Source organism: Salvia splendens, chromosome 6 (assembly GCF_004379255.2).
Source record: "Salvia splendens isolate huo1 chromosome 6, SspV2, whole genome shotgun sequence".
Lineage (NCBI taxonomy): Eukaryota > Viridiplantae > Streptophyta > Magnoliopsida > Lamiales > Lamiaceae > Salvia > Salvia splendens.
The window spans coordinates 19,240,510-19,256,849 of NC_056037.1; the positions used below are offsets into that span (position 1 = coordinate 19,240,510).

General features: G+C 40.7%; 2 protein-coding genes and 1 pseudogene across 3 annotated transcripts; 2 read left to right on the forward strand and 1 right to left on the reverse strand.

Moving 5' to 3' along the window:
* The first annotated feature begins 282 nt into the window (after positions 1 to 282).
* On the forward strand, positions 283 to 6,811 carry LOC121806323. Of its 2 annotated transcripts, none has more exons than XM_042206319.1 (6): positions 283 to 533; positions 1,187 to 1,456; positions 1,545 to 1,718; positions 1,902 to 2,008; positions 3,485 to 3,810; positions 5,970 to 6,811. In XM_042206319.1, the coding sequence occupies exons 1-6, from the start codon at positions 417 to 419 to the stop codon at positions 6,560 to 6,562; spliced, it is 1,587 nt and encodes a 528-aa protein (XP_042062253.1). In that variant the 5' UTR covers positions 283 to 416; the 3' UTR covers positions 6,563 to 6,811. The 2 variants fall into 2 exon arrangements, with proteins under 2 accessions (XP_042062253.1, XP_042062254.1); XM_042206320.1 differs by having other exon boundaries at positions 1,190 to 1,456.
* Positions 6,812 to 7,266: 455 nt separating this feature from the next.
* On the reverse strand, positions 7,267 to 9,374 carry LOC121806336 (protein HEADING DATE REPRESSOR 1-like). Its single transcript, XM_042206333.1, has 3 exons — positions 9,124 to 9,374; positions 7,672 to 7,956; positions 7,267 to 7,589 (listed from the first exon to the last, which is right to left on the reverse strand). The coding sequence occupies exons 1-3, from the start codon at positions 9,181 to 9,183 to the stop codon at positions 7,389 to 7,391; spliced, it is 546 nt and encodes a 181-aa protein (XP_042062267.1). The 5' UTR covers positions 9,184 to 9,374; the 3' UTR covers positions 7,267 to 7,388.
* Positions 9,375 to 14,916: 5,542 nt separating this feature from the next.
* LOC121807329 lies at positions 14,917 to 16,007 on the forward strand (annotated as a pseudogene).
* Positions 16,008 to 16,340: the final 333 nt, after the last annotated feature.

Here is a 16,340-nt window from a genome sequence, read left to right on the forward strand (position 1 = left end):
TCGTTTAAAACTTGATAACCGCTTTGCAGTAGGCTTTCATTAATAAGTTCAAATTAATCCGAGCTTAATCTATAGCTAAGTAAAGTCAATGTAATTAAATGTTATTAATTTCACATCCTTCTCGTGTTCAATGTGCCAATAAAATATTAAGAAGAATAAAAAATCAAGCATAGTTTCCGAAATGAATAAGGTTAGCACCTGCGAGGCCACCGTGAGCACCGAAGCATGTAAAAGCGACACGTGTAAGTAGCCGCCCAATATAAAACAAGCAAATCCAGTTCAACTCGCCCACCATAATTGCGATCATCCTCTTCAGATTAATTAAAACAAATTAACAAAAAATAGCGAAAAATCTCCGCAAAAAAATCGATTTTCCATTTCCAGCCAGTCTAAATTCCATCTCGAGATCCTAAAAAATGGTGCAGCTGATGAAGAGCGACGAATCGGCATCGCGCGGCGAGAAGACGCCGGTGAAGATGGAGGTGGAGGATTGTTTGGAGGAAGAGCACGGCCCACTCCACAAGCGCCCCAAAGTACTAATCTCTTATCGCTATGATTTGTATTTATTGCTACTCTTATTACTGTTGTGGTGTTCAGAAATTTAATCGAACACGAGGCGTGCAATAAGTCACACTTTTGGTTTCTGAAATTCCGTGAAGAGTAGTGTGACTGTGTTAGAATGTACTATTTTTCCGATTAATTTTCTCCTGGATGTAATTGATATACCTTAGGTTTATGAATTTCAATTTGTTTCCAATAGAGAGGTGGATTGCTGTAGTATTTAATAATTTGGGAGAAATGGAAACCACTGATTTAATCAACCAGTGGAAGGTATTTTTGCTTGGTTACGGCTAGGATGAGTTGGAACTGACTGCTTGATAGAGTAATTTTGGAGTTAATGGTACTCCCTCTGTTCTGTGTTAATAGAGGCTGTTCCGTGTTAATAGAGGCGTATCATATTCTGCACTTGTTTTGTGAAAAAAAAACAATAAATATTTTAAGTGGAGAAAAAGTAAAGGTTTTGAAAAAAAAAACCAATAAATATTTTAAGTGGAGAAAAAGTAAAGGAAGAGAGAATAATGATGAGAAGAGTCCTCTATTAACATGGAGCGGAGGGAGTATTTGTTCATGAAAAGGAGATTGTATGAAATGGGTTATGATGAATGGTCGTCTGAACTCATTGCAGCAGCAGCAACAGAGTGTGGGAATGGCTGGTTTCGGAGTCCCACCATCGCAATACAATCCTCTTGACGAGCCAAGTCCATTGGGATTACGACTAAGGAAAAGCCCGTCACTGCTGGAGTTGATTCAAATTAAACTGTCCCACTCCTCTGTGCCTAAACTTGGAAGTCCGAGTAATAGTAAAAAGGAGTCCCTGAGAGGTGCTGGCGCGTCTGGTGATAAGTTGAAGGCCTCAAATTTTCCTGGTTCAGTTCTGAGAATCGGGACCTGGGAGGTAACTATTGCCATTTTGTGCTTGAAAAAAATATGAAAAACACTGAATGAATGTTTGTGTGATTTTTCACAATCCTTTGAATTTGCAGTATAAATCAAGATATGAAGGAGACTTGGTGGCAAAGTGTTATTTTGCAAAACATAAGCTGGTTTGGGAAGTCCTTGATGGGGGTCTTAAGAATAAAATTGAAATTCAGTGGTCTGATATTATGGCATTGAAGGCAAACTACAGTGATGATGCTCCTGGAACTTTAGATGTTGTGGTAATAAGCTCTATCTTATGATGTAAATGGTATCTTTCACTGTGTTATGTTTAGTCATCATCAATAAAGCATTGCAGCGTCCATAACATCCCTTTTTGTTCTTTTGTTAGCTGAGACATCAACCTCTTTTCTTTCGAGAGACTAATCCACAACCTAACATCCCTTTTTCGGTTCATTTTTCAGCTGGCACGACAACCTCTTTTCTATAGAGAGACTAATCCACAACCTAGGAAGCACACTCTTTGGCAAGCAACATCAGATTTTACTGGTGGACAAGCTAGTCTATGCAGGTAAGCCAAGGTTTTCCTGCTTCAAGACAGTATATTCAAATCAAGTTTTTGGTAACCCTCTCTGTCGTGCTTGAATCCATTATTGAGTGTACTGTTCCAGTTGATTTGATACTCACTGGCAACATATTGGTTTGTTATACCATATTGCTATGGATAAGGGAGTTGTATATTTTGGCTAGTCACCTAGTGGGTTTTCTGAAGAAGTCCTCCTGGACATGATTCCCATGTTTAATTGGAGATGGTTGCATGATATCATATTTCATAAGACATGTTCTTTATTATTGTTTGGTTAATTTTATTTCTCTTTTGTGTGTGTTTTGATTTCTTAAAATAAGAGTGAACTAAAAAAATGGTCCATGGACTTTGCCATTTGCACACATGCAGGCCCTGCACTTTAAATTTTAAAATATCAGTTGCGGTCCCTAGACTTTGATGTTTTCACGTTTTGGTCCTTTTGCACTTTTTTTTAATTAATTTTGGACTTAATTGCCCACAAGCCATGGAGGACAGTGTACTTTTCTTTACCCTATGGAGCTGGTCCTTGCGGAGCATTTATGTCCAAAAATAATTGAAAAAAGTGCGAAAGGACCAAAACGTGCAAAATTCAGAATCCAGGGACTGCAAATGATATTTTAAAGTCCAAGGACTACATACATGCAAACGGAAGTCTAGGGACCGTCTTTGTAGTTCACTCTTAAAATGAACAAAAAATGAATTGGCTTAAAACTATGTTAGAGGCTAACACATTGTACGTTCCACATTGCTTGGAAAGCTAAACTTGTCAAAAAAGTTAGACCAATTGATGTAGTAAAACCAATGATGAATGATAAGTAGTGGCTAGCCACTGTGATAACATGTCACTTATGGGTCCTGCATTCTAGGATTGAGGATTGCGGATTGCAAAGTGTCTGGAGGCCACCCTGGAGGTGTGGATGTTAGTCCAGATGGAAATTGATTTCAATTCACTCTTCCAGTCTTCCTACAACATAGGTTAACTATGTTAGCAAAAGGAGAATAGCTGTCAAGTAATTGTTGGTGAAGCTCGTGGCACATTCTTAGTACCTATTCGACCTACTAGACACTAGTGGGCTTGGGCTGTTTTAGAACAGGATGGTAGGAAGGGTCTTATATCAACAAACAGTGTTCCCAATGGCTTGATTTTTTACATTTATTTTTTAGAAAATAATTATTATTGTTTGCAAAAATTGGTTTTCCTATTGTTTGAGCTGATGGTGACGATCTTCTTTGGAATCCTTTGTATAGTGAATCAGCTCTTCTTACGATTCCTGTGTATTCAACTAATTGTATCTATTCCCCTTTTTCTCTCACATAGGATGGTGCTTGAATTGAGTGTCTATGTTCTGGTTTTCCATATTTGCTGTGTTGTATCATCAGAACTCTCTCTCACAGATGATATACTGTTTAATGGCATGAAAACTTTCCATCCCATCGACCCGTTTTTTTCTTTGGTTGCAGACAACACTTTTTGGAGTGTCCACAAGGCTTGTTGGGGAAACATTTTGAGAAACTCATTCAGTGTGATCCCCGCTTGAACTTTCTTAGCCAGCAAGGGGAAACAAAACTAGAATCTCCATATTTTGAACCCAGGATTCCTGTTATTGATGATCAAAGTGAAAACAATAATGAATTTGATTTGAATAGGGAGGGAAGCCCTTCCTTCTTCACCTTGCAGGATACTGCTTCACCATCAGGGCCTAAGACATCATCCTCAAAGAATGATGTTGATGTTCTTGGCAGACATTCAGAATCTTACACCCGTGAAACACCGTCTCCAAGCTCAGGTATGGTTCACTTGAATAAAAGTGCTTTTTAATTTTTATGTGTGTCTATATAGTAAAGATGAAATTGACATGGTTAGAGTAAATATACAACTTGTGAGGCCTCTTGTTTGGTTGCTCTATGTACATGGCTTTGTTTGTTGATTCTTTCACACATGCTTTTTTCTATTATATTATGTTACCAAAACACATTGGTGAGCTTTTGGGGTATTATTTGATGAACTTTTTGTGTCCATTAGTAGTTTTAGTTTTGTTAAATATGTACCTAGGCGTATAATTTCTTCACCAGTATACTTATTCTTGAAGTTAAAGGCAACTGTTAAAAAAGCTGGTTACATGAGTTCCCCAACTAAATGGTGCATCTTGTGTGGCCATTTTTCTACAAATCTCTAATCAAGGCAATTATAAACATAATTTGTTAGAAAAAAAGAGGCGAGGGAGACCGACATGGAATAATAAGAATAGAAAATATGATTGATATAAACTAAGTGAAACAAATGATGATTCTCTTGCGAAGCCCTATGGTAATTGGCATAGTTATACTAAACTCAAGATGATAGATATCCGTCTCAGTCCTCAAAGAACTATATATAAGACTCAAAAGACTAATGGAAAGACTAGAGCAATAAAGCCTCAGTCCTCAAAGAACTATATATAAGACTCAAAAGACTAATGGAAAGACTAGAGCAATAAATGCGAGAAAAATGATCATAATACATTTATTAGTAACTCCACTATCTTCTTTATCTTGTAATCTCTCTCTGTTGTAGCTCTCCACGACTCCATCGTTATCATAATATATAATATAATTATTAGTAATTGTTGCACTTAATTGTGCATCATAATGAACCTTTTGGGTTAGCTCGAAAAGCGTCATGTCCATGAGATTTATCATGGATATGAATGGGGATACCCTGAGAATAAGTAAGCCCTAAGAATTAGGGATGTTGGGTTTTATCCAAACCGTCGGTTCGGCATGGACCAGACCGATGATTTTGGTTTTCGAATGATAACCATGGCAGATTGGCTGAACGGGAACCAGTATATCAGTTCAACCTCTCCCTGTTTCTGTTTGAAATTTTTGAAAGCAGAAACCGCTTGTTTATAGTTGGTGAATGGATTTTCCGGCATCTGCGTGGGAGTGGGTATGAAGGAGAAGGGTTTTTGGTAATTTTTGAGGAACAGAAGGGAAGCAAAAGAAGGGGGAGGGGCATGGCGTGGGAGGGAAGGTGTGGTCAGAGCAGCAACTGTGGGTGGAGTTTTTTTTTTATCTTGGGGCATGTTTGGAGAATGAGGTTTTACTAATTTTGGGGAAGAGAAGGTAAAAAGAAGGGAAGTGGGACGGCGAGGGGGGACGAGATCGGAGCAATGGTAGAGAGTGTATTTTCCGGCGTTGCGTTGGATAAGGAGGTTTCAGTAATTTTTGGGAAGAGAAGGCCAGAAGGGATAGAAAAGAGGGAGGGGGAGAAATGAAAAATACATTTAAGGAAAGGAATTAAAATTAAAACAGAAATCGGGTAAGCACAAACGGGACCTGGAGCCAGCTAAAACCTGCCAAACCCTCAACCGTAGTGCCAGTTATCGGTTCAAAACTGGAACCGTGTTACATTTCCAATTTTCTTGGAACCAGAACTGGCCAGAAGTCAACAAAAAGATGCTATTTAATTGGTAATTAGTACCTCGTAAAGAAATGCGTGGCAGTCCAGAATGGCTACTTGATTGGAGTTATATTAGAAAATATGTAACGTGTCATTTTGCATTTGGGGGCTTGAGACTTGGTTGACATGGAGAAAATGAGTCTCTTCCTCAGTTCCTCTTATGCTGCATTTGATTGTGTCATCAGATTCTTCTTGATATTTGGGAAGTCAATTCTTTTTTAATACATAGTATTTTCTTCTTGTCCAGCTGGAAAACCTCAAATTCAGCACTAGTGATGTGTATAGATTTAATTTTGTCTCTGATTGCTGTAACTGTTACTGTGGGTATCATGTTGAGATTTTGTCATTCTGTACAGTTGTACAATAATATATATTCATCATGTGAAATTAAAGATGACCAATTGGAACTATAGTTTCTAAGGATCAAGTTAACTTTATTTGATAATATTAAACTGCTTTTAAGTTATGAGTTCTAACAATTTAATTGATCTCATACTCACACAGCTGGGGGCACACTGACAGTTGAAGATATAAAAAACAGCAGAATTGATCAACTGAAGGAGCTCAGCAATTGGGATCAGGTCAAGGCTCCGGATCTCCATTCTTCTATGTCGATGAGCGACTTAGTGAGCCATCTCGAGAATCGGATATCAGAACAGGGCACATCTGACAATCCTACTCTCTCAAGCGAGGAATGGCAGAGCCTCCAAATCTTGGATGACATCAAACGGTGCTTGTTTAGTGAAAGTCAAAACTTTCGAGACTCGGACGAGAAATCACTCATGTCTAGGGTCGATTCCCTCTGCTGCCTCCTGCAGAAGGACGCCCCTTCAGGCTCCAACACTCAGCTTAAAAGGGACAACAGCATCAATCTATCACTGATGCAAAAGGTAGAAGATGATGAATCGAGCAGTGATGGCTCGTTGTCTACAGAAAAGAAGGCTGGAGATAGTGAAGATGTCTCGGGCCCAAACCAGGTGTCGTCCATGTCAAGGAAAGACTCTGTTGGAGAGCTGCTGCTTAGTCTCCCTAGGATAGCTTCTCGTCCGCAGTTCTTCTTCAACATTTCTGATGACTACGGAAACCAAGCTCGGTGATGCAGGCGACTTTGACGCAGATGCGTGTCTCGGTGATTTGTACATGCGACGTAGTTGTATGTCTGTTGTCAACATTTGTGTAGTTTGAGGATTCGGAAATTATGGTTGATGATGAATCCTGTAATTATTTATGTTTTGAAGGTGGCATTAGGATATCTCTCTGGTTTTGCTACTTGTTTTGATTATACCATACTGCTGCAAAATTTGTACTTACGGTTGATTTGTCAAAATGTTGCTCTCTTCGTTCAAGAAAAATAGTCTCATTAAGAACAGTCTCATTAATCTATTTTCATCTGTTAATCAAAAAAATTAATCTCATACCAAAATTTAAGAGTTACTCCAAATTTACCTCACTTATAACCTCTCTTCTAAATTATCCACTTTATCTTTCGCTTTCGTAATTTATCAATTACTCACTCTGTCCCTCAAGAATATGTACTCTTTTTTTTAGTCCGTCCCATAAGAATATACACTTTCTAATTTTAGAAAGTCCTCTCTCTAATGATGCAGGATCCATTCTCCACTATCAATACTTTATTTACTTTTTCTTTCTACATCTTTCTTACTTCACCAATTTTACATTAAAATCCGTGCCGATCCCAAAGTGCATATTCTTTGGGGATTAAAATATGGGGATGGAGGGAGTATGTATTAAAATTTGTGTTTTAACCAATGCGACTATTTTATCTAGGATCAAAAAGAAATTAGAGATAAGCGTTATTCATTGGCAAATACTATCTCGCATCTCTTTTCAGTCTTGCATATTGTCACATTTTCTTCTTATAACATTTACAAGAGAACAAAGGAAGTATACATATATGTATAATCAAATAGAAAAAATACTAAAATTTATGAATATGTATGTCCCCTCATCCTCCACTGCTTTATTCTCCTGCAACATCTCCATCAGCATCGTTATCTGGCTCTGCAGCATTGTGTTTTGTCTCTCCACATCTGCTCGTTTGCTCCGTTCATCGAGCAGCTGGTGCTCCAGGCATCGCGCGCCCTCTTCCAGCTGCTCGTTGTCCTGCACACATTCCATCAAATAACATCAAACAAGGGGTATGGTACGGAACCATAAGGAGTTCGATTATTTCGAGAGATACCACCTTCCGGTTCATCTCCTGCACTGCGATCCTCCGCATGCTCTCCACAACGTCCACGTTCACCAGCTTCCGATTCTTCGCGATCAGCCACCCCTTTGGGTAGCTTGCTGATTCGAAGTCGGGAGGCGGGAGTAGGGTTTCCGCAGAAGGTCGTTTCCCGTTAGTGTTGATCACTGGTTCCAGTGGTTCAAACAGAGCCTTGCGCTTCTCTGAGAGGCTGTTCGGTTCTTGGTGCTTCTCCTCAGCTGACGACACGAGCCATCTGCCGCCTCGTTCGTGTTCTTCACACTAGCTGCCGGAACAGTAATCATGAAGCAAAATGTCCTTGGAACACTCAATCAAATGTAGTATTGACAATCTAATGCTCATAAAAAATGCATACAAGAAACAAGCGAAGAGGTGAAAACGTGGGGATTCTTAAGAGTACCGAAACTACAATCGCTAAGCATCGGCTTCCCACAAACGAAAACGAACTGAATTTTTGTCACTAAATGTTCAAACTGCAAGCTTACACTACATTCGTGCAAAACCTATTTGATTGGCTCGAATAGATGTGGATGACTTGGAAAGCACTATCATCTGCAGCTAACAGAATTTCTATATACAAGAAAAACAATCAGGAAGACAAAATAGGGCTTAGTGATGAATGTTAAACGTTTAAATCTTGCTCCATATCGACTTGGTGAAGATCCCATCTAATCTATATAAGTGTGGGTAACCCTCCCTTTAGGAGGTATTTTTCCCTTTAAAAGGCATTTTAAGGGGTTAGTGACTCATTTCCAATATGGTACCAAAGCGGACCTAAGTCGACCCTAATCTACCTCATTAGTGGAAGACCAATGTTCATTCCGGCCCACATCAATGATGGTTCTTATCTCTTGTCTTGCCTATCCACGTGATGGAAGTCTGATATGTCATTCTGGCCCACACGTGCGGGGGCATGACAAAATCTCTAAAATCTGTCCCACATCGACTTACTGATGATCCTATCTCATCTATATAAGAGTAGATATCCCTCCCCCCTTACGAGACCTTCTAAGGGGGTGAGTGATCCATTTCTAATAGTAAAACAACTAGTACGATAAGAACATCATCGAATGATCTCTACACACATATTTCATCACCCAAATACAATAGCAAATCAATCAAAATAAATTTTCCACATAATTTCCATCTAAATGTTACCAAGATTGAAGAATCTCATCACAAACTTGATCAACAACAAGTGAAGAAAGACATTTGCAATATCTAATTCAACAAGTCAGAATTCAAAATTGAATGACATATGCAAAATTTAAACAAAGAATTGGTATCCTAAGGTAAGGAAACATGTGAAAAACAAAGTCTTGATTCTAATTCTTGCCCCAAACTGCATGCAAATGATGAAACTAAACAAGATCAGATTAGAAGCATTTCACATATAGTCACACACTAGTTGAGAGAGCCTCTCTTTACCAGCAAATCTTTTCCTAGATTTCCAAAAAAACGGAGGAGAAGAAACCGGAGAGAATCCATTAAGAGTGTTTGCGGCAGCTGATTCCGCCATCATACCTCAAAAAGATTCACTAATTCAACAATTCAGCATCGGTTTTTTGCTCACCCACAAAAATATTTTGGCCCGTTTTGTTCAAGGAGAATTCCAGAGAGAGAATTTGACGGTTGGGATTTGTCGCTTTGGTATTTGCATCGTTTCGTGTACCTCTTTCTTGTCGCGGTCCCATTTTAGTTTCGCAGACAATTGCATAAAATTCAACGTCTTAAAATTCAACGTTATTAGAGCATCCACAATGATTGGGCAATAGCCCATGCCCAGCCATAGCCTAGCGACAAACTTCTCCTGCCACTTCATCAGCACTAAAATCTCCTCCTATCACATCATCAGGACAAACAACTGGACAAGCAATAGCCTAGCCATAGGCTAGCCACAATAAACAAAATTATAAAAATAACAATCACACAAAATACGGAATTCAACTTACGACACAGATACGGGAAAATGCAATAATTTTATTTAAATAAAAAGGTACATTAAAAAAATTACATAATTAAAAAAAAACTAACGCCGTGCAGTCTTCCGCGCCCACAACTCTTCAATTAAATTCTTTTGGAGTCGAATATGAGCTTCCACTTGGCGCATGTCGGCATGTGCTTGTAGGCGGCCAACTTCATCGTGAGGTACCCCACTTCGTACGTTGGGGGCGGCCACGCCGTGGCTTGGACCGGCTTCATTATCGTCGTTGGCCCAACTAGTCAGTTGTACACCTTCATCTTCGACAATCATGTTGTGCATGATAATACATGCGTATATTATATCAGCAATGTAGTCGACATGCCACAAACGCGTTGGACCCCTAATTGCCGCCCATCGAGACTGGAGCACACCAAATGCGCGCTCCACGTCCTTGCGCGCCGACTGCTGCTGTTCCGCAAAGTAGGCCTTCCTCTCATCTGATGCGCACCTGATCGTCTTCACAAAGACGGGCCACCTAGGGTATATCCCATCCACCAAGTAGTAGCCCATATCATGCTGGTTCCCGTTGGCGATAAAACTGATGGCCAGACCGACGCCGTGGCACTGCTCGTTGAAAAGGTGCGACGAGTTGAGGACGTTGAGGTCGTTGTTCGACCCGGCTACCCCAAAATATGCATGCCGAATCCACAGCCGGTAATCAGCTACGGCCTCGAGGATCATCGTGGGATTCTTTCCCTTGTAGCCGGTCGTATAGAACCCTTTCTAGGCAGCGGGGTAGTTCTTCCACTCTCAATGCATACAATCTATGCTGCCTAACATACCCGGGAACCCATGCTTCTCCCCGTGCATCTGCATCAGCTCCTGGCAGTCTTCGGAGGTAGGGCTTCGAAGGTACTGATCACGGAATATTTCAACCACGCCCTAACAGAAATACTTCATACATTCAAGGGCAGTCGTCTCACCGATGTGGAGGTACTCGTCCCACATGTCTGCCGCGCCTCCGTAGGCCAACTGCCTGATTGCCGCAGTGCACTTTTGAATAGGTGTGTGGCCGGGTGTGCCAGCCGCATCGTGCCTGAAGCGGAAACACTTATATCGACGCTCTAAAGCGTCAACAATACGCATAAACAGGGCCCTGCTCATCCTAAAACGCCGCCTGAAAAGGTTGGCGTTGAACCGCGGCTCAGGTGCGAAGTAGTCTTCATATAGCCGCTGATGTGCAGCTACGTGATCCCGCTCAATCACTGCTCGGCGGTGGACAACGGGTCGAGGTCGAGGTACCGCCGGCTGTAAGGCCCTTTGTATCAGCCGGTTTATCTCACGGGACGTATAAGCCTCCAACTCTTCGTTCATTCGCCGTTCGTACTCCTCAGCATCCCCACCACTACTACCACCCGCGCTACTCATTTCGCGTTGTTGCTCTTGTACAGAAATTAAGATAGAGAGGAAACTCGTTAAAACAAGTGGTGCGAATGAAAATGACGTGCAAATCGCGTATATATAGTGTTTCAAAAATTAAATAAAAAAATAAAAAATCGGCTGGCCGATCGCTCGTCGATCGGGAGCCTGCAATGGTGGCCAGCCGATCGGCCAGCGCATCGGCCAGCGCTAGCCGATTTGGCGCTAGCCGGCTGCAATGGTTCGGCGAGCGGACCAGCCAGCGCCGGGAATCGGCTACCCGGTCCACTCGCTGCCATTGTGGATGCTCTTACTCCCTCGTCTAGGGGTGGGTACCTTTCCGAAACCACCAATCATACCTTTAGCTTATCAAAATTTTTAGTAAAACCAAACTTTGGTATATCCTATTTTTAGTATGTCGAAATTCTATACCGAAAATCACGGTATACCGAAAATTTGATATTTTCTCGATATGATAAGGCCGATATTTCGGCATTTCGGTATTTTTCCCTAGCCCTACCCCTATCCCACCAATAAGCGTCTTATTTTGTCATTCTCGTCTGTCCATCAATAAGCGTTCCATTTGGATTTTTACTATTTGTAGTTATGAATCTATAATCTACTTACCTTTATCTTGCTCATATTTATTATAAAACAATATGAAAAATTAGGACTCACCTTTTATTTATTTTTTCATTCACTTTTCATTATATTTTATTAAACCCGTGATTAGTCAAGCTTGGCCTTATAATCATGGAATGAGAGATATACAATAATATCAGTAGAGATGTAATCAAATGTAAACTCTAAATATTGTACAAACTCCAAACTATAATTTGGACAGTTAGAAAATGTCAACAAATGACAAAATAACATCAACAAAAAATGTCAATGGTTGACGCTGTGTTGATAATGTGTTCACATCAAAATCTTGAAATTTTACAATGTGTTAATATTGTATGACACTGTATTAAAGAGTTTGAACTTTGTACAAAATATAGAGTTTGTTTATTATAACTCAATTCAATTATACATAAACTTATTGCACCTCTAGGGAAATTGGATGTATGTAAATTAATTATTCATTATATTTTTGGTGGAAGATGGGTTAGAGCACCCACAACCGTGCTCTTGTCAAGGAGCACGGTTGTGGGCCCGACCCCACTTTTTCTGCCTGTTCTTAGGCAAGAGCACAACACACACAGTCATGCTCTTCTGCAAGGACGAGCACAAGGGTCCCACCATTCCATTATTCAATTTAAATAAAAACATTTCCATAAAATTAAAATACATTACACATACTCAGAATAATATTACAAAATACATTAAAAATTCCATAATTAAAATCCTAAAAAATAAAAATTACATAATTAAAATCCTAAAAATGAAAAATTTCATAATTAAACTCCTAAAAATTAAAAATTACATAATTAAATTCATAAAATTAAAAAACCCACTACTCGCGGCCGAATTGCGCCCACATGTGTTTGATTAGGTGTTCTTGTAGCTCAACGTGGGTTCGGGTATCGCACATTATGTGTCTTGTTTCGATCCTCTCATCCACCATCGTATGCACACCTCGGCGTGGGGGAGATCTCGCGCTTGAGCTTCCGGTTTCATCCTCGTCGTAGAAGCTAGCCGCCCTCGATAATCATGTTGTGTAAGATAATACAACTCGGCTATAATCATGTTGTGTAAGATAATACACGTGTACATGATGTCGGCGATTTTTTCACGTACCACAGCCGAGCCGGGGCCTTCATAATGTTGAATCGGGCTTGAAGGACCCCAAAGGCTCTTTCGACGTCTTTCCGCGCGGACTCTTGGCGCTGCAGAAAGTCGACCACCTCGGGTCTTGCGGGTTGCTGAGCGTCTTCATGAAAGTCGACCACCTTGGGTAGATACCGTCGGCGAGATAGTAACCCATGTGGTATACATTTCCGTTGACGGTGAAGTCGATCACCGGTGCTACACCATTCAACACATCATTGAAGAGGGGTGAAGAATAGAGCACGTTCACGTCGTTGTTGGATCCGGCCATACCGAAATATGCATGCCAAATCCATAGGCGGTAGTCAGCGACCGCTTCAAGGATAAGTGTTGGGCCGCCGCCTTTGTGGCCGCTTAAGTGTTGCCCCCTCCAAGCAGTCGGGCAATTCTTCCACCTTCAATGCATGCAGTCAATGCTGCCAAACATTCCGAGAGAGCCATGGACTGATTCGTGAAGACGAAGCAACCGTTGGTAATCATCGGTGGTGGGTGCCTGAAGGAATTCATCACCGAAAGCTGTACGAAGGCCATCGCAAAAATTTTTAAGACAAAGGATTCCAGTGGACTCACCGACATGCAAATACTCGTCGAAGAGGTCGGCCGTTTGCCCAGTAGCGAGTTGTCGGATGGCACACGTACACTTCTACAACGCCGAGAGACTTTGCCGACCGGCTGCATCTGGACCTGTTTTGAAGAATTCAACACGGGCGGACAATGTGTTGACAATACGCATAAACAAGCGCTTTGACATGCGAAAACGGCGCCTAAAGTAATCTTCCGAAAACCGGCGTGGGTCGGCAAAATAGTCGGCAACGAGCCTTTCGTGGGCTCCCTCCCGGTCACAATGGATGTAGCGGCGAGTTGATCTAGTTGGTTGAGGAGGAGGGGGGTATTCGCTGCGACATATGCTTCATAAGCGGCACGATGTTGTTCGTAGTATTCTTTTTCTTTGCGCTCTGCTTCCGCAATGAGATAGGTGAAATCCATTTGAGGTTTTGAGTGAGAGACGAAGGTGTAGATAAGTTGTATGAAAAATATGAATGAGAGATGATTTGATGTGAAAAATGGATAATGAATGCGTGTATTTATAGATGATTTTGGGGGAAAAATAAAAAAAATAAAAAAAACGGCCATTTTTTGGGATTTGGAATTTTTTTTTATTTTTTGGTATTATTTTCGATTTTAAAAAAATAATTTTCCAACGGATATGTCGTTGGCCAATCACACGCTGCCACATCGCCTGCTCGCTGGCACGGACGTGCCCGATGCATCGAGCAGCGCTGCGCCAATGGCAAGAGCGTAACGGCGGACAGCGGTGCCGCGCCGCTGGCACGGAAGGACGGACGAGCGTCTGCTCTCCGGTGTACATGCTCTTACATTTACTCTTTAGCCCTAAAGGGAAAACACAAACTACATAAACGTAAAAGAAACTTTTTTATTGTTCTACTTAAATTTAATGGTCCAACACTATTAGTATTAATATATTTTTCTATATTTTAGCATGTCTTAGTTTCTTTTATTTTGATAAGTCTTATATACTATTTTCATTATTAATTTAATTATTTTTTATTATAATTTTGCATTAAATTTATAACGTAACGTAATAAATTATGCCGTTATGACAATTAAATAGCATAAGCCAACATGTGTTTGTTGCAGCTTCATCCAACTTGAAACTCACCAAACATTGACACCTATTTTACTCTATGAGTATTCACGTGAGAAAGTAAGTGTAATTGCTAGAACAACTTATGTTAGATTAGTTATTAGTATCGACCCAAACGTCGTCACACCACAGTACTAAACTCATAAAATTGTAAATTTTACATATCGTACTGTAATTGTAGATTAAGTAAAGGACAAAATTGGTCCTGAACATATATCTATTTTATCATTTTAGTCCTAAATTTTATATTTTGAATTTTTTGGTCCTGTACATTTCAAATCGGATCATAATTGATCACCCGTCAACAATTCCGTTAATATTTAACAGTCATCGATATTAATCTCAATTTTGACCAACTTAAACAATTTTTAATTATTTAATCATCAAAATTATTTTTTTAAATAAAATCATAAATTATTTATTATAAACCCTAAAAAACAAAATAAAAATATTTCCATACCACCACCTGATTAAATAAATTTATTACAGCAAGATTCCAGTTAGCAATTCATCTCCAATGGCGCTCAAGCTCAACACAGTAGAGAGATAAACCTCCATAACCAGCCATAGCAGAGCAGAGAAGAGCTCACCACTCTCCTCTTCTTCAAAACCCCCCACCTCTCAAAATCAAATCTTTTCAACAATGGCGGAAACCAAGAAATACATCAGCGCCGAGGAGCTCGCCACCCACAACACGCCCGGCGACCTCTGGATCTCAATCCAGGGCAAAATCTACGACGTCTCCGATTGGATCAAATCCTACCCCGGCGGAGACCTCCCCCTCCTCAACCTCGCCGGCCGCGACGCCACCGACGCATTCGTCGCCTACCACCCCGGCCACGCCTGGTCCCACCTCGCCCCCTTCCACAACCACCTCCAAACTACGTCGTTTCCGAAGTCTCCAAAGACTACCGCAAACTCGTCAACGAATTCACCAAATTAGGGCTCTTCGACAAGAAAGGCCACAACGTGTTATTCTCCCTCACCGCCATCGCAATGCTCTTCTCCCTCTGCCTCTACGTCGTCGTTTTCTGCCACGGCGCATTCCTCCACGCCCTCTGACGCGGCGCCATGGGGTTTCTGTGGATCCAGAGCGGCTGGCTCGGCCACGACTCCGGCCATTACCAAATCATGCTTACAAGGAACTCCAATCGATTTATCCAAGTCCTCTCCGGCAACTGCCTCGCCGGAATCAGCATCGCGTGGTGGAAGCGCAACCACAACGCGCACCACATTGCCTGCAACAGCCTCGACCACTCCGGATCTTCAACACATGCCCTTCTTCGCCGTCTCCCCCAAATTTTTCAATTCATTCAATTACGTCACTATACTACAATCGGAAACTCGAATTCAACAAATTCGCGAGATTCTTAATCAGTAAGCAGCATTTCACCTATTATCCGGTGATGAGCTTAGCTCGATTGAATCTCTTCGCTCAATCCTTCTTCTTACTCTCATCCAACAAGGATGTCCCAAATCGGGTGCAGGAAATTCTAGGGTTACGCCATTGATGAAAGTGGAGGAAGAAGGTGAAAGTGGCAATTGGAATAATAATTTATGATTTTATTTTAAAATATAATTTTGATGATTAAATAATTAAAAATTGTTTAAGTTGGTCAAAATTGTGATTAATATTGTTGATCGTTAAATATTAACGGAATTGTTAACGGATGACCAATATTGATCCGATTTTAAATGTACAGGACCAAAAAATTCAAAAGATAAAGTTTAAGACAAAAATGATAAAATGAGCATATGTTCAGGACAAATTTTGGCCTTTACTCTTGTAAATTTTGATTAAAAATATGCTAAGTTGGCACAATTAAGCTAGAGAATAATACTATAAATTCCGCAGCTTAAATGAAT

Excerpts from the sequence above, each read along its gene's own strand:
- LOC121806323 (XM_042206319.1), top strand. The coding sequence starts at position 417 with ATGGTGCAGCTGATGAAGAGCGACGAATCGGCATCGCGCGGCGAGAAG. Across the intron at positions 1,457-1,544 it reads TGAGAATCGGGACCTGGGAG|TATAAATCAAGATATGAAGG; the intron begins GTAACTATTGCC and ends TTGAATTTGCAG. Across the intron at positions 3,811-5,969 it reads AACACCGTCTCCAAGCTCAG|CTGGGGGCACACTGACAGTT; the intron begins GTATGGTTCACT and ends ATACTCACACAG.
- LOC121806336 (XM_042206333.1), bottom strand. The coding sequence starts at position 9,183 with ATGGATTCTCTCCGGTTTCTTCTCCTCCGTTTTTTTGGAAATCTAGGA. Across the intron at positions 7,957-9,123 it reads ATCTAGGAAAAGATTTGCTG|TGTGAAGAACACGAACGAGG; the intron begins GTAAAGAGAGGC and ends TCCGGCAGCTAG. Across the intron at positions 7,590-7,671 it reads TGCAGGAGATGAACCGGAAG|GACAACGAGCAGCTGGAAGA; the intron begins GTGGTATCTCTC and ends GAATGTGTGCAG.